The sequence below is a fragment of the Ascaphus truei genome, chromosome 7 (assembly GCF_040206685.1).
Source record: "Ascaphus truei isolate aAscTru1 chromosome 7, aAscTru1.hap1, whole genome shotgun sequence".
In the NCBI taxonomy this organism is placed as follows: domain Eukaryota; kingdom Metazoa; phylum Chordata; class Amphibia; order Anura; family Ascaphidae; genus Ascaphus; species Ascaphus truei.
The window spans coordinates 91,729,912-91,757,807 of NC_134489.1; the positions used below are offsets into that span (position 1 = coordinate 91,729,912).

General features: G+C 38.9%; 1 protein-coding gene across 8 annotated transcripts in view; it reads left to right on the forward strand.

Annotated features, from left to right (window-relative positions):
• The window catches only part of ZEB2 (zinc finger E-box binding homeobox 2), a 115,759-nt gene that overhangs the window by 17,326 nt on the left and 70,537 nt on the right, over positions 1–27,896 (forward strand). For 4 of the 8 annotated variants that reach the window (XM_075609439.1, XM_075609440.1, XM_075609447.1 and 1 more), the window contains one exon: positions 2,761–2,856. The exons of 2 other annotated variants lie outside the window; for them this stretch is intronic. In XM_075609439.1, coding sequence (XP_075465554.1) covers positions 2,761–2,856 — 96 coding nt within the window. Of the gene's footprint in view, positions 1–2,760; positions 2,861–27,896 lie in introns of all 8 variants that reach the window. 2 more of the 8 variants (XM_075609442.1, XM_075609443.1) reach the window with 1 other exon arrangement.

Here is a 27,896-nt window from a genome sequence, read left to right on the forward strand (position 1 = left end):
AAGTGTAGGCAGCAGACTAACAGCAGCAGAGAGAAAGGCAGAAGAGTCTTCTCCAAGTGTAGGGAAAGTATCAACTTTTAACGTTTCAGGTCTCAGCAGTGCTGATCGCCCATAGAAAGTTGTAGACTTGAGTCACAAGATCAAGAAGGGTTGACACTGCAAATGCCTAATAGGCTGCAGTATGGTACAGTACTTCCATGAATTTGACTGTAACCTTTCTGCATCTGTAATTAAATATCAAATGAGGAGTGGTCTGAAATATTATGGCAAAGTTTCACAGAGCCTCCCATGCGCTCCAAAGCACATGATACAATGACATAATGCTTGTATTGTACCAAAAAAGGCAATAAAAGTAAAGCAGACTTTGTGAAAAGTGTCTATCAGTGTAATCAGAACGCTTGTTTTCCTATGATTCTTCTTTGAGGCCCTGTAACTTTCTGCAGAATTATTGCAGGCCTTTAGAGAGAGTTGTTAATCATCTTGGAAAAAAATGGCCTTGCTCCGTCAGAAAAGAAAACAAAACCTCTGTAAAGTTAATTAAACCAGAATAAAATAAACATTTCCTTGAATAGTTGCACCATTTAACTTATTGTTTGTTTTATGATATCCTGAACCCCACTGCTGGGGGGGGGAGGGGGAAACGACCTTTACAATTTTTTGTTTTACTAAAGATTGCAAACGCTCATACCAGCCATTACCCAAAAAAAGGACGAATAAGGTAAAAGGAAATGAACATTGTTTAGTTTACTAGTGAGAGTTTATAAACGTTCCCCAAAATACCATATTGTCTGCTTCCAAATTTGAAGTACCTTGATTTTTGTATTCTGTTTGATTAATAAATTTTGCTTACTTTTCTACCAGACGTAGGCTAAAGTAAGCCTCGCTTTCAAATAGTTTCTAGCCCTGTGTGTGACAGGCATTGGCTGATCTGTTGATACCCATTCGACAGGCACTGTTGAGCTAAAGTGGTGTGACGGCACAGTTTTGTTAAGCTGTGAACAAAGGAGTAGAGATGGCTTGCTGGCATGATCCATGTGCATATTGGCCCTTGTCACAGTTTTGCCTGATTTAATGCTCTGTTTATTCCTCAATATCAAAACTTAAGTTCTGAACAATGTGTTTCTATATATTACGTACAAACTTTATTTCAAAGACCTCAGATATAGAAACAGGCATCCGAATGTCTTTGATTTCCATAACACAAACAGTAAAACAATAACTGCAGATACATAGATTGCCATTGGCCTCTTAGCTGTTATCCATTTTAAAATGGGGATTTCATTTAGGGAAAAAAAAAAAAAGTCTTATTAGGGTGAAAGATTTATTTTTCTTTGATCATTTGTTAGAAGTGATTATTTCAACAGTGGATTTGCTTATAAGCTCTTACAAAAAGGTTACCATTATTTTGCAGGCGTTGAAAATTGGTTAGACTTTAAAACTGACAAGTATAATTCAAGTAGCATTTTATCATAAAGAAACAATTTGCAAATAAATGCAGCCACATGGATAAAGAGATGAATATAACTAGTATATGGAGATCATTATGAAAGTTTGCACAATAGAGCCGGGATATAATTATTTTTTTACCTTTGGACAAGATCACTTTTCTTTATATTGAACATATAGGCTTTATGCATTGTCGTTTTTATACTTTGGGATTTGCTGCACATGTTTGCTTAGAGATTAGTTTGGTACCTTACATTGAAGTGGTAGCCATTGGATGCAGCTTAGCTGGAAGGAATGTTCCCTAGGTCAGGGTGTTCAAAATAGGGAGCTTTGAGACTCGAAATCAGGTATATCCTTTTTAGAAGATGCAATATATTTTGAAGTTTTTCATTGTGTATTTGTGAGATTATGCATCAGTGAGATTTAGATGTTTTCTTTTAGCAGTTACATGCGTAAAAGGCAATTTTAATTCCTGAACCATTGGTGTCAGTAGACACAATTTGAGAATTGTTTGTGAATTGCTATTTTTTCATTGAAGAACCACAAGGTGTGAACTCCTTTCACTGTATTAACCATTTCCCAAGCAGATTGCTGCAGGCCCCATCAGCAGCAAGGGTTAAGCAGACAGATGTTCTGTGTGTGTGCTCTATACCTCTTAACAGGTTAGGGTTAAAATGCTGTTTCACCTGAAAAAAAACTCTGCATATAAATGGTTTCTTTTTCCAAAGGGACATAATGACTACATAAATATTTCATTTAAGTTGCAGGCACTACATGATCAAATAGTAATGATGTCTTTAATGCTTACAGTTTAGTTGCGATAATATAAATGTTTGCCAGTTTCAAATGGAGAAACAACAGCACGAAGCAGCAGCTAGAAAGAACGCAGCGTTAATATGTAGGGGAAAGTGCAGTAACTACATGCAATGATAGACTCAGGGAGCTACAGTATGTACAATATTACCTGAATTATGGAAAACCTATATTTCCAATAACATCCGAAATACCTTCAACCCCATGGTCTGTGATGTCATTAGAAACCATAAGAAAGTTTAGCATCACGATTTATCCTCATTCATTTTATAACAGTAAATGTGCTTTCTTGTTAATAAATACAATTCCATACCTCATGTAACCTTTAGGCAGTGATACAGTAGAGGTTATGTGTATTTGAATGTTTCCTTTTCATTCAATATATTATCGAATGAATGCTCTACCCGTAGTACAAATGAACGAATATGTAGATCGGTGTAATTTATTAGTATTATTCCAGCTGTTTGAATCATTCCTTGTTTTTTCCCTTGCTTGAAAAAGGAGGACTTATATTGCACATTGACAAAGATGATGAGGACCTTTCTCCTCTTCCAGAACGAGACCAAAATATTTGTAGGAGAAAAGAAGCAAGCCACAGTAGGTGCACAGGCTCCCTTACTAGTGAACTGTTGTCTCATTTCGTGTGCACAATTGCCTGCTGTTATGACATTTCTTTTAAATGTTTTGCCATGGATATCATAACTGTTATAAATCCTTTTGTAATTAGAACTATAAGATTGACATCCCAGAGGAAGCATTAATTGCAGGATCTTGTCAGTATCTGCCTCCAAATCTATTAATACATGGACTGCCTTTCCACCCTTACGCATCCAGCGTGTGAGATTTTGAGAGCAAGACAGACTGACGGAATCTGCATGTATTCATGATCTACTGTACCTCTCTCTATACACCATAGATGCAAGCTGTGAGGCTGAGTGAGATCATAACATATCATAACTCATGGATGGAAAAGGCCCGCATAACAGCATACAAGTGCATTGCTCCCATATGTTGCTAATAATTCCTCCAGTTTTATAGGCTGCAATACTTTTTATTCCACATAACATATTTTCCATGCTCTTTGTCAGCGTTGCATAAGCAAACTAGGAAATCTTCAATTTGCAAGCAAATGCTTGAGAGATAGCCCCCTTATCTCTGCAGATTTTAAATATTCTGAATATTGTGGACATTTGCAATCCTTTTAAAGGCCATTATTTTGATGCTTGAAAATGATTGATGGTTTTCAGATAATGTGATCAGGAAAGATAGGAATTTATATTGTGTATTAGCGCTGCAAAAAAACCTCTCCAACGCTTAGTTGTATTTTATGTCAAGTAATACACTGCAGAATAAATACACAGCAGCAATCAGTGAGTTAACGGTATCAATCAATTTGTAAACAAATGAAGTCACTTATTCCCAAACTGGTTTTTCCAGAAACAATTACTAAATTACAATGAGAAGGAAAAAAAATGTACAGTTACTTTATTTGTGTGCTGTGTTACAATCAACATGCCAGAGAAACAAAACAATTTAATGCAGAAAAATCATCATTCATCTGCATTATAATTGCTTCTTTTTCACATCTACAGGGCGGTTAATTAAAATTGTGATTAAATGTGGTCGCGCTGCCTAAGATGTCTTGCCCAAAACAGGTGGTACAGAATTTAAAAGTAAAAAAAAAAAATAAAAAAAAAAAATGTAATTAGCATTCGAAATTGAGAAATTGCCTGTAAGAATCAGTGTTAATTTCAGTCAGTGATGAGGTAATTTATAAATGAATGCAGTGAAGGCTGTGGAAATGTACAGTTGCCTTCTTTCCGTTCCTTAGCATTCTCAGCATGCAGGTGAAAATGTTTGCAAAATATTGGAGGTAATTTGAAAATAATTCCATGCATTCTGTATTTGTCTTTTGCCTGAGCCTAACACGCATGGCACAAGTGCTGCTACACATTGCTCAATATATTACATTTGCACTACCTGGAACTGCACTGCCCATGCTGCAGTATCAGATAGAGCCCTGGGCAGAATGAATACCTGTCAAAGATCCTATTACAGATGATCAGAAATAACTTACTTTAACTTTAAATTCAGTAGGGTAATTGCAGAATAAATTACAGATATTCCCCCGAGGAACATCACATAATGTATGTCGTTGTTAAAATCCGTGGTTTTCTAAATTAGCAGTTGGATAAAGGTACAAATGTTACTTAGTGGAGAGAAAGTTTGTATAAAAATGGATGGAAATTCATTCTTAAAATAGTAACTTTACGAACATAGATGCTGCTGTGTTAGACTAACCTGCCAGATCTGTAGTAATGCAGGAAAGAGATAGGCAGAGTGACACTAAGCATTAATTCTTAATGTATTTTTTTTTTTAATAATACATTCAACCATGTACAGCATTAGCATGTATGTATGTATATCTTTATTTGTATCCATGTACAATGTATCCATGTACTGTACATAGCGCTTCACAGCTGTATTAGACACAGCAAAAACATATGAGATGTAATGAAATAAGCACTTATAACATTAGGAAACCGAGTCCCTGCCCCGCAGAGCTTACAATCTAATGCAGACTTTGGCATTCAGAGGATCATAAAACAATATGGGGATACGTGCATGAAACATACAATACATTGTGAAACATTGAATTTGTGCCCCAAATAGCTTACAATCTATTAAGTCTTCATTATGAATGTATTTTAGAGGGCCAGCATCAACGTTTCATGGCTTTATTTGATTTAGATAATATGTACATGTGCCCTCAAATTCCCAGATATACACTATAACGCCCAAAACAGTATTATAGATTAAAAAGTTGCCTATTAACTAAACCGTTGTTAGCCATTGTGACAGAAGTAACATTTTGTATATCCTCAATTCCTCATCAATCTTCCCTATGACTCCATGTCAAATTAAATGTTATCTATGTACTGATTCTATGCTCATATCATAATAAAATGTGTTTCTGTATATGCACACATACAGGACGCATTCTGTTTTAAACCAATATATTTGGTTTGATTCATATAGCAAATGGAAATATTACTGTATGCTCATTTGCATGTCTTAGACAGGTCTGCAACCTGTTTGATTCATAGGTACACTTGTTTGGCCAAACATACTTCTGTTAGTTACTCAGCCAATGTTCTTCATACTTAGCAGTCTGTACAATGTACGATTGGTTTGATTATCTTGTTATTACTGTACTATATTTCAGAAAGATTTAAAGCTCTCAACTTGTTAAAAGAAGCCCTTGGTGGTCTTGCAAGCTCCTGTATAGCATGACGTATGGGGAATGTTCTCATTGATCTAGTAAAATGCAGGTATGTTAGCGATGGCGTTTTTTCCTGAACTACCATGGCTACTACATACCTGCACTATTATTGCAGCAGCAGCAGCAGTATGACATAGCCATACTCAATGCACCAACATTGCTAATTAGACATGTGCAAGCTTTTTTTTCCGTGACAAAATCTGTGCATTATTTTTGGGTGATTTTGCACGGGAAGTTTTATGCAAATGAATGCCAGAAATGTCACACTTTTTTCACATTTGGTGAGATTTGGGAAATGTCACTATTTCCGACGCGTTTCACTAATTCAATTTTAAAATCTGGTCACGTGACTAATGTGATCTTCACATTGGTCATGTGACCCCCCTGAAAACATTTTTTTGCCTTTTTGTTGGTTTTTGTTTTTTCGGCACATTTTTTCCCCTCGACTTTGCAAACTTTTTGCACATTTCCCTTGCTTATGTTGTTCTCTGGGCAGCCTTTGTATAGCATGTAAATTCTGGTAACAGGCACCCATTTCTTTCTAAAAGCACCATCGTAAACAAGGCAAGCGGTGTCCTTGAACAATCGTTCAGGATGCTTGAAAAAACATTGTTAATGAATGTCATTCTTATCTGCCTGTATGATTAGTTTATTTCTCTTGTGCATTATAGTCCTTTAGTAATGGAGACATTTAGCAATTAAGACGTCTTATATGGAGGAAAGCAGGCCACCAGAAATACAGGCAAATTAAAATAAAAATAATCCTCAGAATGTATTTAGCAACTTTATAACTACATTCACAATAAAGACTGTAAACACAGGAAATAAATGTTTATTTAAATGGGGGGATACATGAAGGAGATATATACTGTCACTGTTACCTTCTGAAGAACTCAGAACGTTGGCAGAATGTGGCATTTTCAACACAGAGGTTACTTGAAGGAACAGGAACACTATGTATGATTTTGAGTTAAAGACCCAGGAGATTGCCTTTCACTTTGAAAACAATTCCTAATATCTGGGAAATGCTCTGTTTGTTTATGCGTACATAATGCAAGTTTGTTCGCCTGGGAACTGCAGCAAATGTGAAAAGTATGCATGGATTTCACAGGTAACAGGATTACGTGGGCACATAATTGATCCATTTGGAGGAAAAAAATGACACTGCTCTGAAGATGTCTAGGCTTTGGAGATAGAGTTTATGAAACAGGCATCTGTAAATTCAAAGGAATCAATATGTCAATTTTATTAAAGCTCAGGACCAGCTGGACATTAAAAGAACATTTTCTTTAAAAAAAAAAATTGCAGCTGCACTTACAGCTGTATTGCATAGCTCGTTACAAAGGCTTAGTTTTGTTTTAAAATGTGTTTTCTTTGTTCTCATCTAATGCTGGTTGTACATCTGGGGAACTAAAAGCGAAGGGCACAATTTAAAGAAACGATCATACAAATCAACAACCGGATGTGTGATTGGAGTTGTGAAGAAGACACAAATGCATTGTTTCGTTAAACACATCCTAATGAATGGTCTCTAATATGTATCTGCAAAACATGGGTACTGTATGTCTTACCCTACCCCAGTCATTTATTACACAGCGTATTAATTTTCTCCTCTTCATGTTAAATATTCACTCCTCTCTTTCACTTTTTGTTTGTTTCTTTTATTGACATATAAATGAGACAGAAATTGGTGTCGTCAAACAGAAGAAATTATTTTATCATTAATGCCACCTTTGTATATTTGTCACTTAAAAGCAGATTGCCCTTAGTAGTGTGTGTCAGTTGAACAAAATACCTTAATGATTACTTGATGATTAGCAATATGAAATAAATGGAAGTAAAATAATTACGCTTGGCAGCATGTTGGCATTAAATTGACAATAACAAATCATCTTGAATATCCATGACAGGGTCAATGTCGCAAGCAACTTTGCACTGATGATGCTGCTGCTGCGTTCATGTCAGTGAACTTCTTGGAGTATTTAGGGGGAGTTATTCAATACATAGTACAGTGGCGGGTACCCAGTTCTTTATTTTGACCCTTCTTTTTTCTGTGTCGAGATATCGTTCAGATCTAAAGTGGCATAAATGTCTCTGACTAATAGATTTGCATCAGCTGTTAGAAATGGGGAGATTTGATTATGATGTTTGCGTTAGGCACTGAATCATGCAGTATAAGAGAAAAGATAGCGCATTTTAGAAGAGTTTAATACATAGACTGTAGGTCCAACTCTAAATCGATGAGCATTTATAGTAGAGGGGAAAAGTCCAGTTTTTTAGCCCTTATCCCATATAGTGAGATGTGTGGCAACAGATAGCTAAGGATGCACAAACATCTCAAGGTAATGGAAGTCAATGCATTTTTAAATGTGCATTGTCCCACTTCCAACCACTATACTAAATACAGGGGTATGAATCTGTTTGCTTCACAAATTAAATTAACCCCGTCAGTGGTTAAATGGTAAAGAATTTAGAACAATTTCCATTTCCCCATTACCACAAAAAGAGGCTTTATATGTAAATATGTATCTTTTTTTTTTTTTTAACCTGTAGAGAGTTGCAACTGAATACTGCAGGATGTAGGATATCTACCTGACCTACAAATTGATGCATTCAGAGGGTTTAGGGTAACATTGGCTCCCCTAATTCATTCTTTTGGATCTGGAAAAACATATAATGCATTATAGTACGTAAGATGCGGAGCATGCATACCCTGCCCAAAATGGAATAAAACGGGTACATCAAAAGCCGTGTTACTTGTAAACCATGATATTAATGTTAGTGACAGTAAAATATTGAAATGTATTATTTATACACCTATATTGTCCTCATAAGTCATTATTTCTGTTCGGAGAAGATGCTGTGGTTTGCAGTTGCTATGAACAATCCTGAACGTTCTTTGTAGGAAAGAACACCCTGTCTTAGATGCGCAGAGACAGTCTCCAGTGGTTAATTGAAGTGGATTGGGCTGGCAGATTGTGAATACCACAGGAATGATAAATCCCATCAGCCAGGGTGCTGAATTTCCCAGCGCAATCATGGTGAGCATAAAAATGTAAGTTTCTCTCAGGACAGCCATAAAATACAATGTGGTGCCATCTGAACGAGTAGACGTCTTAACTATCAAACATATTCCTGAAGCTTAAATAACCATATGCAAAATGTGCGCATTATAGTGCCACCCCCTAAATAACTTATTGCAACTGAAAATGGCAAAACTAGGACTGCAGTAGCTTTTACAGGACTAAATTAATGTCCCATCATTGCTATTCCTATAGTAGAGGATTCACTGCGCTGAATAAACTGATTCTATTTTGCTGTTGATATTTTTCTTTTGTGTTCTGCTAGCTGACTGACATCTGCTGTCATGCTAAGCAGGTGTTCCTGTGTAAACGAACGTGCCCTGTTTGTGTTTCGCCATCCTCGCGACTGCGCACCCAAAAGAGCAGCGTGATTAAGAATCCTGTAAATTTTTGAAAGGAAACGGATGGCTGCCCTACTAGAACATAATTACACCGTTCCAACATCCGCAGTTCACTGCTGCAGCCGAGTTGAAGAACAGCAGAAATTAATAATATATAATAGCATCATTCTCGTAATTTATAAATGAAATAAAGTAGGGAGAGGATTGTGCTGATGTGCATTTTCTTCTTAATTCTGAAAGATAAAGTATAAATTAGAATTTTGCAGAGCTCAGAGCGGGCTGGCAGTAATGAAGTTGAAATTGTAAGGTTTATTATGTAATTGTTGGAATTTTGCTGGGAGTGACGAGTTAATGACTTTAAACCAGACGCCCCAAACAGAGATATGCAATTCACATAATAGATAACTATAAAGAGAGTACATAATAATGAAACATATAAACCTTAATGATCAATAACCAGTCTAGAGTTCAACCACATAAAAACTGAGACGGCTTCTCTTACCTGAACGTCTCAAGTACTTGTTAAAGAAAAGGCAGTTCGACAGAAGAAACAGGAAAAAGTGCCTTGAATATATATGGGATTTTTGATTCTTTGGTCTGGAGGGGGAAGAGCAAAGTCCGACTTCAATTTTACATTGAGGATAAAAAGACACGTATACACTATGCCGTTTTTTTAACATTTTCAGATAGCAGGGCAACAAATTAGAGCAAAATCTTTCCGTGATCTTGAGAATAGTCACAGCGTTTGGGTCTGGTCAGACATGTTGGTAATGTGTTTGAGTACTCGCTAGAACTGGGAAATATACTAATAGGTCGATCATAAAAAAAGACGATACATCGATATTGACATTTGTTACTGTTGTGATACTACTGTCAGTCACTCATTGATATCAATGGTGATTTAGGCACTGTTAGTGATATGCTATTAAAGACTAGACATCGTCATTAAAGGCAGGTCTGCCAATGTATAAAGGGATCGCAGCATTCCCCCTTGGTCTCCACCCCTACAGCAGCAACACTGCTTTCCAGATTGATTTACCCCATTACCCTTAATCCCTTCCCTACTCCCATCTCTGATGTGATAGGCAGAAGTTTATCTGTATAAAAACACGGTAATGTGTAATAAATGTTAAAACTAAATACGGTTCAAATAAAAAAATTTTAACATTAATTAAAAAATCATTGTCTTTTTTCCTATTATACAGATATTTATCGTGATAAGTATTGTTACCATAATACATTTCTTAATATCATAATCGTAAGAAATGTTTAGTCACTGCTCAAACCCTAGAACGTGCTGGTACTGTATAAGAAATTGATCTGTAGAAAAAAGTGCCTTGTATTTGTATTTCTCTGATTGTGAAAGAATTGACATTTTAGAGGAGCTTTGAAACTTACTCTACAACAGGTGTGCCCAACCTTTTTTTCAAGCATGCCAATAAATGGGCACAATTTTTGGGATGAGCCACTGTCCTATGCCCCTCCCCCCCAGCCACTCCTCATCCTCAGTCACTCAATTACTCCCCCCTCCTCTTCTCACTCAATTTCCACCCCTGCTCCTCCTATGCCCCTCCCCCCCAGCCACTCCTCCTCCTCAGTCACTCAATTACTCCCCCCTCCTCTTCTCACTCAATTTACACCCCTCCCCCTCTCACCCGACCCCTCCCCTTTCTAACTCCATTCCAACTCTCGCACTCAATACTTACACCTCTCTCACTCAATCCCCCCCCCCTTTACCTTGACCGATCCCATGGTGGATGGGAGATGTGATCCTGTGGGTGGATGGAGAGGTTGCGCACCGGTCAGGGGACGGCGAATAGGGGATGGACTCGGGGATTGGGTACGGACGCGGGTTGGCCACCCCTACTCTACAACTTCTAACTAAGTTGCTGAAATTACTGTGCTATTTCTACTATTCTAAATATTAACAACCTGATCATACTCTGAATATAGAGGGAGGCAGGCTACGGGGAAATGGGAGGAACTTCTCCTGCACAGTAAGGGTGGTTGATTTGTGAAATAGCCTCTATGTATGATGTGCTTATTCCTGTTATGTCACGCCTATTAATGCCGGAAAGCGCTATATACATGGATGGCGCTATATAAATGAAGATATGCCTACAATAGCCTCTCAACAGAGGTGGTAGGGGCTAATACCATAACAGGATTAAAAGATGCTTGGGATAAGGGCCGGCTTGGAACTTGGCGGGGCTCGTTGCCAGTGGAGAGCCTACTACCTTCTTATTCTGCTCCTCATCTCTGCTACGTTGTGACGTTATGTGATGTCACATCGCATGTGACATCACGTTGTCATGGCACATTTGCCGCCGCACTGTCATGGCGACTCAATGCAGGAGAGGAGAAGCCGAAGAGAAGGTAAGAGGCGCTTTCAGAGGCCCCATACCCTCTCCCGGCAATCAGTTTAAATGTTGTGGGGCAGACGCAGGGCCTCTGTAAGCACATGGCTCAGTGCGACTGCACCCATGGAACCGCCATCAAGCCGGCCCTGCTTGGGCTAGACATAAGGCTATCGTTAGAGCAAAAATAAGCCCAGGATCAAATGTGGTCTGAGGTTTTACAGCAAATACAAAATGGACAGAGTAAGTGGGCCAAGTGGTTCGTATCTCCCATCAAATTCTATATTTCTACATACATATGACTCGTATTCACCATCAGTTTTGAGTGCTTTTAATAAATCTCAGTTTCTCCCTGATCCATGGTCTCCTGCTTTTCAATGTAATATGTATGACTCCGGCAGTTAATAGTCAGTTCCCCATTTTCTACATTCATACTGGGTAATTATTGCCATAGAAATAGACCCAGAAATTACCTGCGATACTTGCCAATATGCCATCTTAATGATTGAGACATAGCTGAAATATCATTTCTTTAGCATCATAGTGAAGCAAAATTAGCTGGTCTTTCAAGTAGATTTTTCCTCTAGATCAGGGGTGGCCAACTCCAATCATCACGGGCCACCAGCAGTTCAGGTTTTCAGGATATTCCTGCTTCAGCACAGCACTGAGCCACAGATTGAGCCACATGTGCTGAAGCAGGGATATCCTGAAAACCTGACCTGTTGATGGCCCTTTAGAACTGAAGTTGCCCACCCCTGCTCTAGATTATTTATTTTTTTACCCATTTCACTTTGATCAATGAGTTTCCCCTTGAAGAAGGAGTAGTAGAGTAGCCATTGTAATGGCCGTAGAATTTGGTGAGCACATTTAGATGTTTGGTCGTGATCAGAAATACTTATCCACTATAGATTTTCTTTTCATTCTTATGTACTTATTCAAATGTGCTCTAATCTATTTAAACCTCAGAACAGTTCTCATTACCTTCTCAGTTCACTTGCTTCAAATTGACTGATTTTAATATGCTTAAAATGGCTTGAGTCTTTTTGAGTGTTCATTAAGACCAATATGGTGCCACTGAAATACTACAATATAAAACCAAAGGTACATTAATAACTTTGTGATATATGTAGAGTGTACTGCGCATTGATCGTCTCTCCAAAGAACTCACTCCGTTGTTTTTAAGTATGTAGGCTCCAGTCTAATGGGAAAATATTACCATATGCACAACCATAAAATATCATATTTTAATCTTTAACCCCTTTTGTGCTAGAGGGTGATGCATTTTCACACTGCCTAATCCATTGCAGCCTAACCAAGATGAAATACTTTCCCCTTTTTTATACAGGAATGTAATACTTTCTATTTAGCCCTAGTGCAGTAGTAGCCAACTCCAGTCTTCAACTGAGCCACTGTTTGAGCCACCTGTGCTGAAGCAGAAATATCCCGAAAACCTGACCTGTTGAGGATTGGAGTTGGCTACGCTTGCACTAGTGAGTGCTATAAGGGTGCTGCCTTGCATTGCAACTTGTTGCAAATCCATCTGTTGAACGGGTAGGAAAAAGGACCCACACTATAACCTCATCAGGACTGTGCTACTGTCCCCTACAAGTACAGCAGTTATTAAATGCAAATGCTCTTGTGACCTTTCCTTTGCAGCACGTTCTATAGAATAGGTGGATCCGTTTGAAAGAAAACTATGTCAATTGTTTCAACAGTTATGTGATTTCTTCATTTAGATCCTTTAAACCTGTATCCAATCTGCTATACCGTATTAATCAGTGCAGTGAAAATGATGCAAGTGTTGCCGTTTTCTATCTTTGACACCCTGGAAAATTGGAAATGTAGCCCTATTGTTTGGGGGTGGTTGTATCGATCTCTTTGGGGGCACAATGTTCTCTTTCATACTGTACATATCTTTTTTTTTCCTGTGGCTCTTTCATTCCGTTTGACACTGCTCTTTGCTCTTGATAAAGCTAATTAATTAATTGAATGGTTATTGATCCCTGTGAGAGAAAAAAAATATTCACGTTATTTAATAAAACAAATCTAAATGTTGGCAGCAGAAAGCTCTTAATATCATATGAATTTATTTTATTACTGAATACCTTGGCAGAATTATAACACAATGTCATACTAGTGTGGACAAAAATGTGATAATAAAAGTAGTTAATTATTTCTCATACATAACACTGGGGCATCTATAACAGGGGCAGCAAACTCCAGTCCCCAAGAGCTACCAACAGGTCAGGGGTTCAGGATCTCCTTGCTTCAGGACAGGTGGCTCAATCTTGAGCCACTTGTGCTGAAGCAGAGATATTATGCAAACCTGGCCTGTTGGTAGCTCTCGAAGACTGGAGTTGGCTACCCCCGATCTATACTGTACGGATGTCTGGTGTTCAGCAGTTGTGTTCATAGACATTCATTCATGACAGTGTTTTTAATGTATTGCAATAGCATTAGTTTATTCTCTCTTTCTTTATGTTCTAACAAATGCTAAGAGGCACTTTCAGTGTTTGAGTCGTCGGCTTCCTGATGTTCTGCAAATATGCTAAAACGACTCTTCGGTAATCAGATTTGTATATCAAGCAAATGGTTTTTGATATATTTTGAGGCTTTGGGGCAGTTTTTTTTTCTACCTGTTGTAAAATTGTTATGTCTATCTGTAATCACATTTGGTAAGTGATATCCAGTAGGAAAGTACTGCGTCTCCCTGATACCATCTCTTCTTACATGCCCCCAAAATTATTTCGCATGAGCAGAAGCTGATCTTATCGGAGGTGAATGAGCTGCAATATTAGACACATTTCATGAACGCAGATGTAGTAGAATTTAGAAGTCCGCTTTGCAAAGATAAAATGTGAGTGGGTTTTTTTTTCTTGATAAAGGTGGATACATTTTGTCTTTTGCTGCGAAAGGGGTAAGCAGTGCAGTGCACACTGGCAGCTTAGGAACTTTTTTAGTTTCCCTTTTAATTTGATTAAATTAGAGGGCAAATTCTTCTTTTTCAGGCTTTAATTCAGTTAAAACAGTGGCAAGTGTACAATGAAAGCATTTACACAGACTAAACAGAATATGCAATGGGACACACTTCTGCTCAGAACATTTGTGCATTGCTTGTGCTGATACTGTGCTAAGTTCTGTGCTTTTAATTTTTAACACCGAAAGCAATGCACTGTAACAAGCCAAACTTTGTAGAGGCAGCAATAGTGCTTTCATCACTTGAGACTTAAATATCCCACTCCGCCCTTTTCCATACATGATAATTACCCATTTCAACATGCAAATAACTTTATCACTTTCATTTGTTAAACTAAACTGATATTTAGCAAAATATGTCATCTTACGGATCATTTCACCCGTTTAAAGGGTAGCATTTTCTAAACAATACCTGGAGCATGCTTCATTTCAATGCTTTTTTTTTTTTCATTTAAAAACCTTCCTACTGCTTCACTTCTCCACTTTTGCATATCAAGTTAGAATAAATTTGAAGCTAGCTGGTGGTTTTGCACCTGTGGACCATCACAGTGGTAATTTACGGATGGCATAGAATAATTATGCATTAGAGCAATAAAATGCTGAAGTGCTATTGTAAAAAAAAGCTAAGTTATTCTAAAGACCATTGGCCAATCTGGTGACTATTTCACTGTTGTGTAATAATCATCTGTAGGTCAATTGTTCTGTGACTGAGCATTGTAATTTATGCAATGTAAACGCTTTACTGTGTAATTTGATAACCTTGCCTTTTCTTTAATTTTATGTTATTTGCAACAACAAAGGATTTTGTATATTTCAGACTTTGCCAAAGCACGGAGGATACTAAACAGAAAAAAAAAAAACGAATATTGAATTTTTCGCTCCAATGAATAACTTTTATTTGAAAAAGTGTACACATTGGTGTTTTTTTTTCTTCATATTTCTATTTTCCATTATCTTAAACGTGAAATAAATGATCCGCTCTTAATAAATTAACTTAATATGTTGTTTACAACACTGGAATAGACTTGGTGTAATGTGTGTATCATGAGGTCACCGCAAGCTACTGGCAGGACAATTTGCTGAATCAAGAGGGTGATTGTGTCTGGTGCCAGGCAGTCGCAATTAGGGCCAAGACCAGGGAAGCCTATAGCTTGTGCATCGTCTTGAGCAGACTTCATAGAAATCAGCTCACCTGAAACTAATTGTCACAACAGAGATCTTATGCAAATGAGCCCTGGGGTTAGCGTGGGAAAAGAAAAACTGTCGCAAAGATAGGTGACCTGCTGAGCAGGGGGTCTGTTGCTGGGGAAATCTTTGTTCATTGAGTTTCAAAAATGTCCCCATTGTTTGAAGAAAAAAAAAAACCTAGAAAACCTAGGATATAATTTCATTGCAAGTGTGGCGAGCACACTCGTGAATCCCTTTTCAGTTGTAAGCCAGCTCCTGTGCGCTCCTTACCTGGAAAGTATTTGCACTAAGAAAGTTATCTTGCTCTACAAGTATCTTCAGAGGTTTTCTACCCTGTTGGATTCTCGGGTCATCTTCCAGTCAAATTCTTATTTAGCCCCTGTGACACAATCAAGCAGTCCCACCTGAATCACACCAGCTTAACTTGGCAGTAAAACTGTGTGGAGCTGACCTTTGCTAAATCACCAGTGTTTAGAATGTGACCTTTTTTTTCTTCTTCTTTTTACTACACTCTCGTTTTATTTACAGTCTTAAATAGAAAAGATGTCAGATTTACCTCCTGCGGTGAAATAGGAATAATAAAGTCAGGGTCCATTTTTTTCCTCTCTCATTTAACTGGGATTGTGATTTATCAATCGAATGAGGGGGGGGGAATTAAAGCGATTGCTTTAAACTAATTATTTGTTACACACACTTGACATCTTCATTGCCACATTCATTCATCTGTGTAAATAAATGTATTTTTTTGTATGCACCTCTGACTTTAAATGCTGCTGCCCACTTTATAAAAGTGCTGCCAATCATATCGGATTTGTGTATCATTTTCTTTTGATAAGTTTTTTTATGCTCCCTGCAAAGTCTATGTTGTTAATCCCTTCACTGCCAGAGCAATATGTTGCAGGGGTTAATGCTTTATGCTGACATGTCTGTCTGTATTTGTTATTTCTTTTCAAAAATAAAAGAAATGGCTGCTCTTTTTTTCCTCACAGAAAGTAATGATTTTGTGCATCCTTTGATTTCTATAGAAGGTTTTAAACACTTTCGCAGCAGTGCAAGAACTTTGTAACACTTTCCTGTTTGTGATAATTTGTTGTCAATATTCCCAGCAGTTTGAGCTGCAAGCTGTAATAATAGATAATGTTACCTTAGAAATTTAAGAATACATTGTAGCTGCTGAGTTACACTGAATGAATGATTGATTGAAAGTGAGAGGCATCCATTTAGAGAATCCTAGGAAGCAGGATTTTACTGATCAACCAAAGGACAACGAATCGATGGGCAACTTAGGTAATTCGTTTTCAATAAAGGATTTATTGCTGATATACTGTACAGCACACCAGTGGTTTACAGTGTATCGTGGCAGATAGAGTTTGTGAGTGTAACTATACCAGGAGTGGGCACCTCCAATCCTCAAGGGCCACAAACAGGTCAGATTGTCAGGATATCCCTGCTTCAGCACAGATGGCTCAATCAGTGGCTCAGTCTTCAAGGGCTGAGGACTGGAGTTGCCCACCCCAGAACTATACCCATTCTCATATCAACAATCTAGCCATCAGATGTAAGCCTTCCAATAAGGTACAATGATTTCAGGGATGAGCATCGTCACACAGAAGCCCCGCTGATCTTGATGGAAAAGAGGAAGATTTAGGAAAGTTTCACTTTAGTTGGGCACGGAGGTAAAACAGCTTCCAGTCATTATTCTTATTTAATTATGTTGGTTAGTAGCTATGATCATAAAATTAAAATAGACTTCAATTTTCAGTGCAAAAGGATCCCACAAAATCGTAGCAAAACAATAATGCAGCCACTGCGAAACAAGTCCAGTGGCCACTGCGAAACAAGGTCAGAGGTCACTGCGAAACAAGTCCAGTGGCCACCGCGAAACAAGGTCAGAGGTCACTGCGAAACAAGGTCAGAGGTCACTGCGAAACAAGGTCAGAGGTCACTGCGAAACAAGGTCAGTGGCCACTGCAAAACAAGGTCAGTGGTCTCTGCAAAACAAGGTCAGTGGCCACTGTGAAACAAGGTCAGTGGCCACTGCCACTGCGAAACAAGGCCAGAAGCCACTGCTAAACAAGACCAGAGGCCACTGCCACTGCCACTGCGAAACAAGACCAGAGGCCACTGCCACTGCGAAACAAGGTTCTTTATGTAGAGGGCCTTGAGCATTATAAAAGCAGCAGTGCTTGAGGAGGTGTCGTTCCTGTCACTGAGAGATCTCTTAAGGACTGGGTGCTGGTAAATAAAAGCTATTTCATACTCACAAACTTAATCACAAAGTACTCTCCTGTAAAGTCAGATCTGGGGTGGTTTTGTCAGTTAAGTGGGACAGCATCTAAAGAGACAACACTGTAAGTACCCAGGATATCAGAACACCACACGCTACTCTAAATTAAGGCCAGGCTCCATCACACAAAACTATGCTCAGGGGCATTGCATCAGATCAGTGCATCTTACAAGTTTAGCAAACATTTCTTTTTCCCTTATTATTTACTTACTGAGTTTTTCAAACGTTTTACGTCCCTACTGGAAATATATGCATTGCAAGAAAAACTATATAGAAAATGGATTGGTTCTTACAGCAGGGCAAATGAGGTTTTTCCACTTGGCTTTACATGAATGCAGAAAACAGGTAGAACTGAATTGATAAAAATAATAATAATGAATAATAATAACTTTATTTCATATAGCGCTTTTTTCCCAATGGGACTCAATGCGCTTCACAATTACAATATACTAATAGTAATAATAACTTTATTTCATATAGCGCTTTTCTCCCAATGGGACTCAACGTGCTTCCCAAATACAGTACGGTCAGTGATACGCAGCACATAGGAATTTTTCCAGGCACAGGTAAATGGAGTACAAGTTTTAAACAATTCTGCACATGGTACGTTAAGACACAGGAGATCCAAGAAGAGTATTTACACATTTGTCCTCACGGATTTTAATTGATTTCATGTTAACAAAAACGAAACCAATCTTCAAACGTTGAAATACAAGAGGAGGCGACAGGAAATTGTTTCCCGAAACGTCGCCTAAAACAGCTGCAATGCACGAGCGGTTTCCCGAAACAGAACTATAGACAACACCATTTAGTTTGAGTAATTATTCCGATTCACCATGCATGTGCTTGCACTGCTTACTAAAACAAAAAAATGGCGTTTCTTCAGAGAACCAAGTTCAAACCGTTTCATTGCAGACGCCAAACATCATAAAACAAGTAGGATTGAAAGAAATGCATTTCAATCGCTAACTTTTTTTTTATATCTCTTTTGTCCCTTTTCCACTGTCGGAAATCATTTTCACAAATAGGAGATGTTTCACAGTGGGTAGGAAGTGCTCAGCTTTCACTCATCAAACTTTAATCGAAACTGCATTTTAGTTTTTGAATAAAGAACACTTAAAAAATTTAGATGCAAATTATTTTGCATTATTCATGTTCTAAGTGTCCTTGTAGATTTAAACACTTCTGAGGCCACCTTGATTCAAGTAATTACCTAGGCCCTCACTGCTCCATCATGAATAAGGTATTTTGTACAAGAAAAGTATGCATCCGATGAGCTTTTAAAGTGGCGTTACACTGAACTTGTGTATTACTTCTTGTGCATGAGTGATTCAAACATGCGTCGCAATCTGTCTCAGGTGGGAAATCCTGGCAGAGCGGCCATGAGTGACAGAACGAGGCCTACAACAAGTCTCCAAACACACTTTCTTTCTTCCTTGGAAACACAAAGTGATTCCTTAGACCAGGGGAGCGCAAACTTTTAGAACTGCGCCCTCTTGCCTGCTCCCCCTTGCTCTCGCGCCCCCTTAACGTGTGTGGTGGTGTCATATGACGCTGCAGGGTCACTTGGTGACGTCACGTGACCCTGTTGCCATGGAGACGAACGTGTGACATCACTCCGCATGGCCCTGTGACATCCTTAGACGCCACGTTGCCATGGCAATGCGTCACAGCAACTCTTCAGAATCACGGTAAGTGAGTTGCAGAGGCCTCACGCGATCCCCTGGCATTTAATTTAAATGCCTCGGGGAAGAGCACGGGGCCTCTGGAACAACCCGCGCCCCCCCCCCCCCCCCAAAATCCAGCACCCCGCTCTTTGCACACCGCTGCTTAGAACAGGGGTGGCCAGCTCCAGTCTTCAAGGGCTACCAACAGGTCAGGTTTTCAGGATATCCCAGCTTCAGCACAGATGGTTCAATCAGTGGCTCAGTCTTTGACTTGAGCCACCTGTGCTGAAGCAGGGATACCCTGAAAACCTGACCTGTTGGCAGCCCTTGAGGACTGGAGTTGGCTACCTCTGCTATAGACTATTACTAGAACACAAGTGAAAAGTAGCTGTTTGAAGAAAAAAAATGGCCGTCAACTCAGTTTAACTCTTCAGCTCTTGCACTTGCCTCTAGGTATCCTGCTGCTCCTCATTTTACCTGCTGCCTAAACTCCCCAGCTTATGGCTTTCATATATGATAATATCATTGTTTCTGCTTTTATGTAGCAATGTACATCTGCCTCCCCATCTGTCTGCGCAATTTCCTTTAGATGCCAGATCTGTGTAACACCTGAACAGTGTTTTTCTGACAATACAACTGACATTGTAAAAACACCCATGGAACTACGGTTGGCAGTTTGTGTTGCAAATATATTTTAAAAAAATATTGACTTTAAAGAGTTAAATGTAATCATCTCAAATTTATAGTAAACATCTATTTTTAAGCGTGCATACATTTCTTTTCTGTCTCCAAGGCTTTATACATTACAGACATTTTGCAACATGAAACTAAAGTTGTTTTATACCAAGGTTAAAATTGCTTTACTGTAGAAAGAAAAAAATATACGATGAAAAACAATACAAATGAACTGACATATTAACTAAACTTGCTGTGCTTTTTCTTTTGGCCTAACAAAATAACTTGAGATGAAAGTTAATATTGTAGCATTTTAAAAAAAAAGAAAACTACCTGACACTCATACTTGATCATCTTTACTACATATTGGTTTAATTAATATTTAAACATTGTAATAATGCAGTTTGCTATGCATGCATTTTTCACATCTGTATATTTTAACTAGAACAGTGTAAGCTTTGTTCAAAGTGAAATTTCTTTATACAAGCAGAAATTAGAAGCGCAATAACAAAACAATTAGGGATCATGGGCATATCTATCGTCATCATGTGATAGAGCACTATTTATTTACCTCCTGACAGGGCTGGGAAAATTGTATTATATTTCTTCTGAGAATCCTTCTAGTTGTTTTCATTGTCACCTCTATCTACAATGGCAGGGCCGTTTTAATATCAAGATGCAGCGTGAAATCAGCAGCTGACCCAGAGATCTGTGAAATTCTGCACCTTTGACATTCAGTCATTTATAACTGGAGACTATTAAACGAAGAAGTCGAAAGACTGCAAAAAGTATATAGTTTGCACATGAACAATGCCGGGCTAAGGCTTCTGCCTCCCTTGCAACTTATAAGAACAAGGAGACTAGTAAAAAAAAAAAAAAAAAAAAGAGAGAAACATTGCAGTAAGGTAAATTGGGAAAAGACTGAGCTAGTTTATTTATCATATGAGAACTTTCTTCCTGTTTGAATCCCAGGCCTGTAGGAGGGAGGGAAAAGTTATTTCAGGTGTTACACTTGGATTAATGTATTTGATAAGCACAAAATTTGCCTTTACTATTGTTTAAGAAAAAAAAAACTAAGAGCAAGCAAATAGTTTCATAATACAACTGAAATAATTTCAATATTATCACATACTGAGTGTAAATATACATTTAACCACTGCTGGTTTTGTTAACAGTAAGACATAGAGCAGGTCATTTTAAGAAACCAGCTCTAAGTAGTTCTTGGATGCAAACGCTGACCATGGGGTAGCCAACTCCATTCCTCAAGAGCTATCAACAGCTCAGGTTTGTAGGATATCCCTGCTTCAGCACAGGTGGGTCAATCAGTGTGAGCAATGTGTGCTGAAGCAGGGATATCAACAGGTTATGTTTTCAGGATATCCCTGCGTCAGCACAGGTGGGTCAGTCAGTGTGAGCCATCGGTGCCGAAGCAGGGATATGAACAGGTCAGGTTTTCAAGATATCCCTGTTTCAGCAAAGGTGGGTCAATCAGTGCCTATGCTGAAGCAGGGATATCCTGAAAACCAGACCTGTTGGTAGCTCTTGAGGACTGGAGTTGGCTACCCGGGATCTGACCAAACTGCACAGCTGTTGCTGTGTGGAATAGGATTGCAACAGGTCCAAGGGGCCAAGACCTCTTCATGTACTGTACATGTCTTTCTTTCTTCAGAATGATTTGTCTTATTTTGCCAATCGGGGTCGTTATGCAGGTGAGGGCTTCCGAGCCTGGCTTCTGCACTACTGGCGAACACATACATATTTGTGTTTTATGCATGGAATACATTGATGGTGGGTGTTTTTTACTCACAAATGAATATATGAATTTATACAATTTTTTAGTTACAGGATATTAGAGGCTTATGTTGAATCTTTCATATACGGATGGACAGGTTCAAAATTCAAACGTTGTAAATGTTGCCAAAATACAAGCCAAAGCCCCAAAAGGCTCATCTTTAAATTCCCGGTGTCAGCTCCTGCTCATCTGGGCAGGGACTGTGCATGTAAAAAATCCTATGTCTGCGTACCGTGCATTATACTGTAATTGTGAAGCGCTTTGAGTCCCATTGGAAGAAAAGTGCTATATGAAATAAAGTTATTATTATTATTCAATTTATTTATTATTGTTTTTCAATACCCTACGCAAACTTTAGAGATCACAAACTTATGCACAAAAAATAAAAATTTCCAAAGAATAAAAAAGAACTCTTGCTGCTTTTTTCGAGTATTTCTTATGTTTGATAAAGAGAAAACCAATTGAGATCCAGCAAGAAAACAAAAAAATAATGTTTTTGTTTTTTTAGAACCAAAGCATCAGTGAAAGTGCCCCCCTTTACTTTCATATACATTTTATATATTGGAAAAGGTGTCAGCAAAATACACAACCAGAGTACCTTTGAGTTACCCCACGTTACACGTATGTGCTAAAAGCAGATGGCGTGACAATGTTTGATTACCAAATAGATTCCTTGTATTTCTTAGAAATGGAACATGTGACCCTTTTTCAGATTATGATATTTTTCTATCTTCAATGGAAAGTACAGTACAATACCATCTGATTTAGTGATCAAATTGGGATTTCCTTAAAGGAAGGGAGATGAATGCCCACATGGAGTGAATATGTTATTGCTAATGGAAGCCTTGTGAGAGCTACGATTCTTCTTTAAAATGTTATTCATTGTGGAACAGCTGAAGTAGTCCAATAACATGAAGACCAAAATGTGTTTGCTCCGTTGGTCTTTTGTATTGAGAAACTAACTATCTTTAATTATACTTACTATTTTTCTTAGTGTTTATGCCACATATATTAGCAACTGTTATGGTACAATGTTGCTTCAATAGTAGCAGGGTTCATCACAAACACAACTACTGTACATGTAATGCACACGTGAGTTTATATGTCATGGGAAATAGAATGGGGGGGTTTACAGGTAAAATGAAATAAATACATGTTTTACATTCAAAGCATCTCAATGGGAATAGCGGAGGGGTGGGTAACTTCAGTCCTCAAGGGCAACCAACAGGTCAGGTTTTCAGAATATCCCTGCTTCCGCACAGGTGGCTCAATCAGTTTGAGCCACCTGTGCTGAAGCAGGGATACAAACAGGTCATGTTTTCAGGATATCCCTGCTTCAGCATAGGAGGGTCAATCAAGACTGAGACACTGATTGAGCCACCTGTGCTGAAGCATGGACATCCTGAAAACCTGACCTGTTGGTGCCCTTGAGGACTGGAGTTGCCCACCCCTAGTGTAGGAGGTCACAGTCCAACATGAGCAGCAATGTTAATGTTGAGGATCTAGCTCAGGCGGGTGTTGAGACAGAGGCAGTCACGCTTGCCTTCATGTATTTAGTGGAAGACACAGCATCAGTCAGGGGTAAGGGAGAGGCAGAGAAGTTTACAGGGGGCTGTGCCCTCTCGTGCCCCCTTGTAGCTAAGGGGGCTGTGTATGAGTTTTACTGCCAAGGACACCAATCAGAATGTCCGAAGCACATGCTTAGTAGTGAAACTTGAGAAGATTTATAACAAGTAGGTAACAGTTTCAGGCCAGTATGAGAGGGAGGACTAGTGAAAACATCACGCTGGGAGTAATCGGGCTAGACCAAGACATTGAAAGAGATGGGGGCAGGGGGATGCAACATCCCATTGGTGCTCCTGCAAATAAAACATTCATGAAGCTGCCGTCAGACACCCAGTGTGTAATGTGTAGCAGACCCGCCTGGCGGCTAAATGGTTAAACTCTATAGTGGGTAATGTTCCGAAATAAGGAATAGCTATATAATATCTTCTCTTGTTTGTGCCACTGTTGTCACATACCCAGACAGGAAATCTGAGCAGGGCCCCTGACACCCGAGCACAAAGGTTTTCACTAGCAAGATCCTTTTTAACGCAGAAAAGTTAATGCAACAATACAGGAAGTCACTTGATAAACGGCTGTGTCCAGTTTTTGCTTTCCTTTCGAATTGGAGGCTTTATACTATAAGGGAGAAGGAGCGGCTCAGTGAGTAAAGACACTGACTCTGCAAACAATGACACTGAGTTTGGATCAGGAGAACATGGTGACCTGGGAATGTCACTTTATCTCCCTGTGCCTCAGGTAGCATAAACATAGATTGTAAGCTCATCTGGGCAGGAACTGTGTCTGTAAAAATCCTATGGGCTGCGTTCCATGCACGATATTGCAAGCGCTTTGCATGCCATTGGGAGAAAAGCGCTATATGAAACAAAGTTACTATTAATAATACTAAAAGATGCAAGCTTTGTACCTTACATGCCACATACATTAGGGCCTGAAAGGGGGTGTAATCCTGCAGCTACAACATTCTCTTAATGTCAATCCTATCATGTCACTGGCAGGATTACAAAACTGTAACTAATGATACTCTCAACCCTCCTTATAAAATACATTATTATTATTTTGCAGACATGTGGCACCCTTCTATTTATTATTATTATTATTATTATTATTATTATTATTACTATTATCATCAAAGCAGTTGATGAAATAGGTGTTTCTTTTGGTTTACATATGGCAAAGAGTGTTTAAGAAAATCATTATTGGTTCACAATAGTTCTGCTTTATCTTATCTCCATACAAAACTTCCTTCCTTAAAAACAAACTCAGTAACTATCATTTACAAAGGGGGGGGGGAGGGGATAATCATTACTGTTCTGTAATAGCTACAGTCACATTAATAACCTTCCGTAAACATTAAAATAACAAGAATATTTGTACCATTGTGCAGTTAACAATTTATTTATTTCATCATTGTAGTATCTTATCTTATGCAGAGCAGGCCTCAAGTTAAAGGTTATTTACAAAAATAAGATTATGGATCCTAATTAAAACAAAAAATCATCCCTATACTGTACATTTGCTACAATCATGCTTCAAGAGACATGCTATGTTATTTGCTGATTAACGAAAGATGATACACTGTGACATATCTTTACTAATCTTGATTTTAAACACAGAGACAGAGCTGTTCTGGCATATAGGAGAAACTTGATTTCTCCATGCAGCTTCTCAACCAGGGTGCTGTTGTACCATGGAGTGCCACGACCCTCTACCAAGGGTGTAGCGGCCCCCATGGAGAAACACTGTGCTGGCTCGTCATCTGACGCGTTCCGCAACGCTTGCAGACTGAAAGGCTGTGATCCAACTCTACTCGCTCTGCTCTCAGCCTGGCACAGAGGAGAGAGAGAAGAAAAGCGGAGCGCAGCATCCCTGCCATGTATGTGGAGTGTGTGTTAGAGAAAGGTGATGTGTGCAATGTGAGGAGGGCGGTTTGAGAAAACCGGTGAGTGGGCTATGACAAGGGAGGGGGGGTAAATGTGGAATGTTGAGAGTAAGGGTGATTATAAAGTGTAAGTGTGTATGTAAGGTGCAAGTGTGGTGTGTTGTGTGTGTGAGGAGGGTGAGTATGTTGCTTGTGAGCGAGAAGGGTTGCATGCAGTCTGATTAGCAGGGGTGCCCTGAGATTTTAAATATCCTTTAGGGGTGGCCATGCGCAAGATGGAAAGGATCACACAGCTAAACAAATGCACTCGTTTGTAGTAATCCCTTCAGTCTATTTCATAGAAGTTAAAAAAATTAATTAAACCCTTTAGATTAATGTAAGTGTAGATTTGGACAGAGCAGCTGTTAATTTTTATCATCAAGGTACCCTAAGAATTTGTTTTGCAAAACTGTCCTGCATGATTCATTGTGATCTCAGTGTCACTAAAATGAAGGCGAAGAAGAGTTAGTGTGTCATTAACATTCTTCAATTCTAGAACACATCAGGAGGTATATAAGGTAGCCCATGGTCCATCCACCTCCCCAGCTATAGGAGGACAATGCCTGGAATGTCTGCAATGTGTTTCTATTTTTGTCACACCTATGTGTGGGCATCCATCTGGTCTTAATCAATCAGTCTCATCCAAGAGCTTTGCTGCTCTTCCAGCTGAAATAATATACCTCTTCATCAGTACTCCCTCTTAAGGAGGGTTTCTGCCTATGAAACTGTATACACGGGGAGAGCAATACTCTATACGTTTGGGTAAACTAACTCTGGGTTGCAAAGTGAGGCTGAAAACGAATCAAGTTATTTAAAGGAGCCCCATACCTAAGGTGCAGTACCGTTACCTATAACATAGGTCCAACTCATTTCAGTAAAGTTGTATGCATATACTGTACCATGAAGTTTCCTTCTTATTTTAGACGTCAGGCTTTGCTTATCTTCCACCGCTTGAGGGGACTGCAACTCATTAAATAGCATGCCCATTTTGTGATGAACAGTTTAAATCAGGGGGTTCTCCACTCCTGTCCTCAAGACCCCCTTACAGGTCAGGTTTTCAGGATGTCCCTGCTTCAGCACAGGTGGCTCAGTCAAAGACCGAGTCACTGATTGAGCCACCTGTGCTGAAGCAGGGATATCCTGAAAACCTGACCTGTTGGGGGTTTTGAGGAGTGGAGTTGAGAACCCCTGGGTTAACTGATTTCCATTCCATTTCTATTCATCGGGCGAACCTTACAGAGAATCAGCTGGTCATACACAGGAGGTAGGACCCACACAGGGTTTTTCCTTTTCAGCTAACTGTGGCATTACTTTCCCCCAGCAGCTTATGCACAAAGTTGTGTGGGGGAAGGAAAAAGTTGGAGCAAAAGGAGGAGTACGTATAACAATAACTACCTCTGTCCCTTGTGCTTTTGTTCTTTTCATGTCAGGGATGTTTAGCCATGCTGCCTGGGTAACTGCTGTGGAAGGTTGGAATATCTCTTGTTGAAGGAGGTTGGTGATTGAGGGCCCTGTGACACAACCTTTTGTTGTACAGAGGTGTTTGATCCTCTGTCCCTTTCTCCTAAAACCAGTCCCAACCTTTAACCTCTTCCGACCTGGAGAGGTATAACATGGATAACCAAACCAAAGTTTGCATTTTTTTTTTAAAGTGAGTGTGGATGAGTTTGAGGGTGAGTGCAGAAGCCAGTGAAATCCTTACATACTACAGATACAATTTAACATGCGCCATGTTCGCCCACTTCAAGGTAGGCTCATGAATTCGTGCTCTGGATTTCTAATTTGCATCCTATTAGTTTTAGTACTTGTTTCGAATAAGAAAAGCAGAAATGCATGGGATAGGAGTTTAAAAAAAAAAAATTAGAGGCACAATATATTAAGGAACAATGGGCATCGTCTTAATTGGCTGTGCCAGGGACTTAACAGCTCTAAAAGGAACACTTTCTAAAAGTCTGCACACATTTCATAGGCGTATTTATGACTCTTGTGATTCTAAGCAAGTAAACAAATTATGACTCTCGTATAAATGTTTCTACTGAACAACGCTAACAAAAACAAACCCTTTGCTTCTTTAAGAATCGTCATTAACATATGTAAATAGTTAAGGTTCCAGGCAAAGACTGGGAAGTGTAAACTGAAATTAACAAGGGAAGAACACCTTAAAATTAAAACAGTATATGGCCTAAGCACAATTAAATATACTTTTTTCCCCTTTTTTTTTTCTTTTTTTTTTAAAAAGGGACATAACCAGGCTGTGGAAAAGAAAAGCTGCTTAGATGGATTATTGAACAAAAAGCAACTTATGGCTTCTACACAGTGACCTACATTCTGAATACAATGATGACTCTCGGCGGTGTTGATAGGGTTAATAACCCAGCATCATTCATGTAGTGTTTTTTTTTTTCTTTTCTTTTTTTTTTTAAATGGAGCTTTACTGCTACAAAGTAAATGTTACAGCCCTCTGGAGACAATATTACAGGCACGTTATTGTTTTCTAAGCTGAT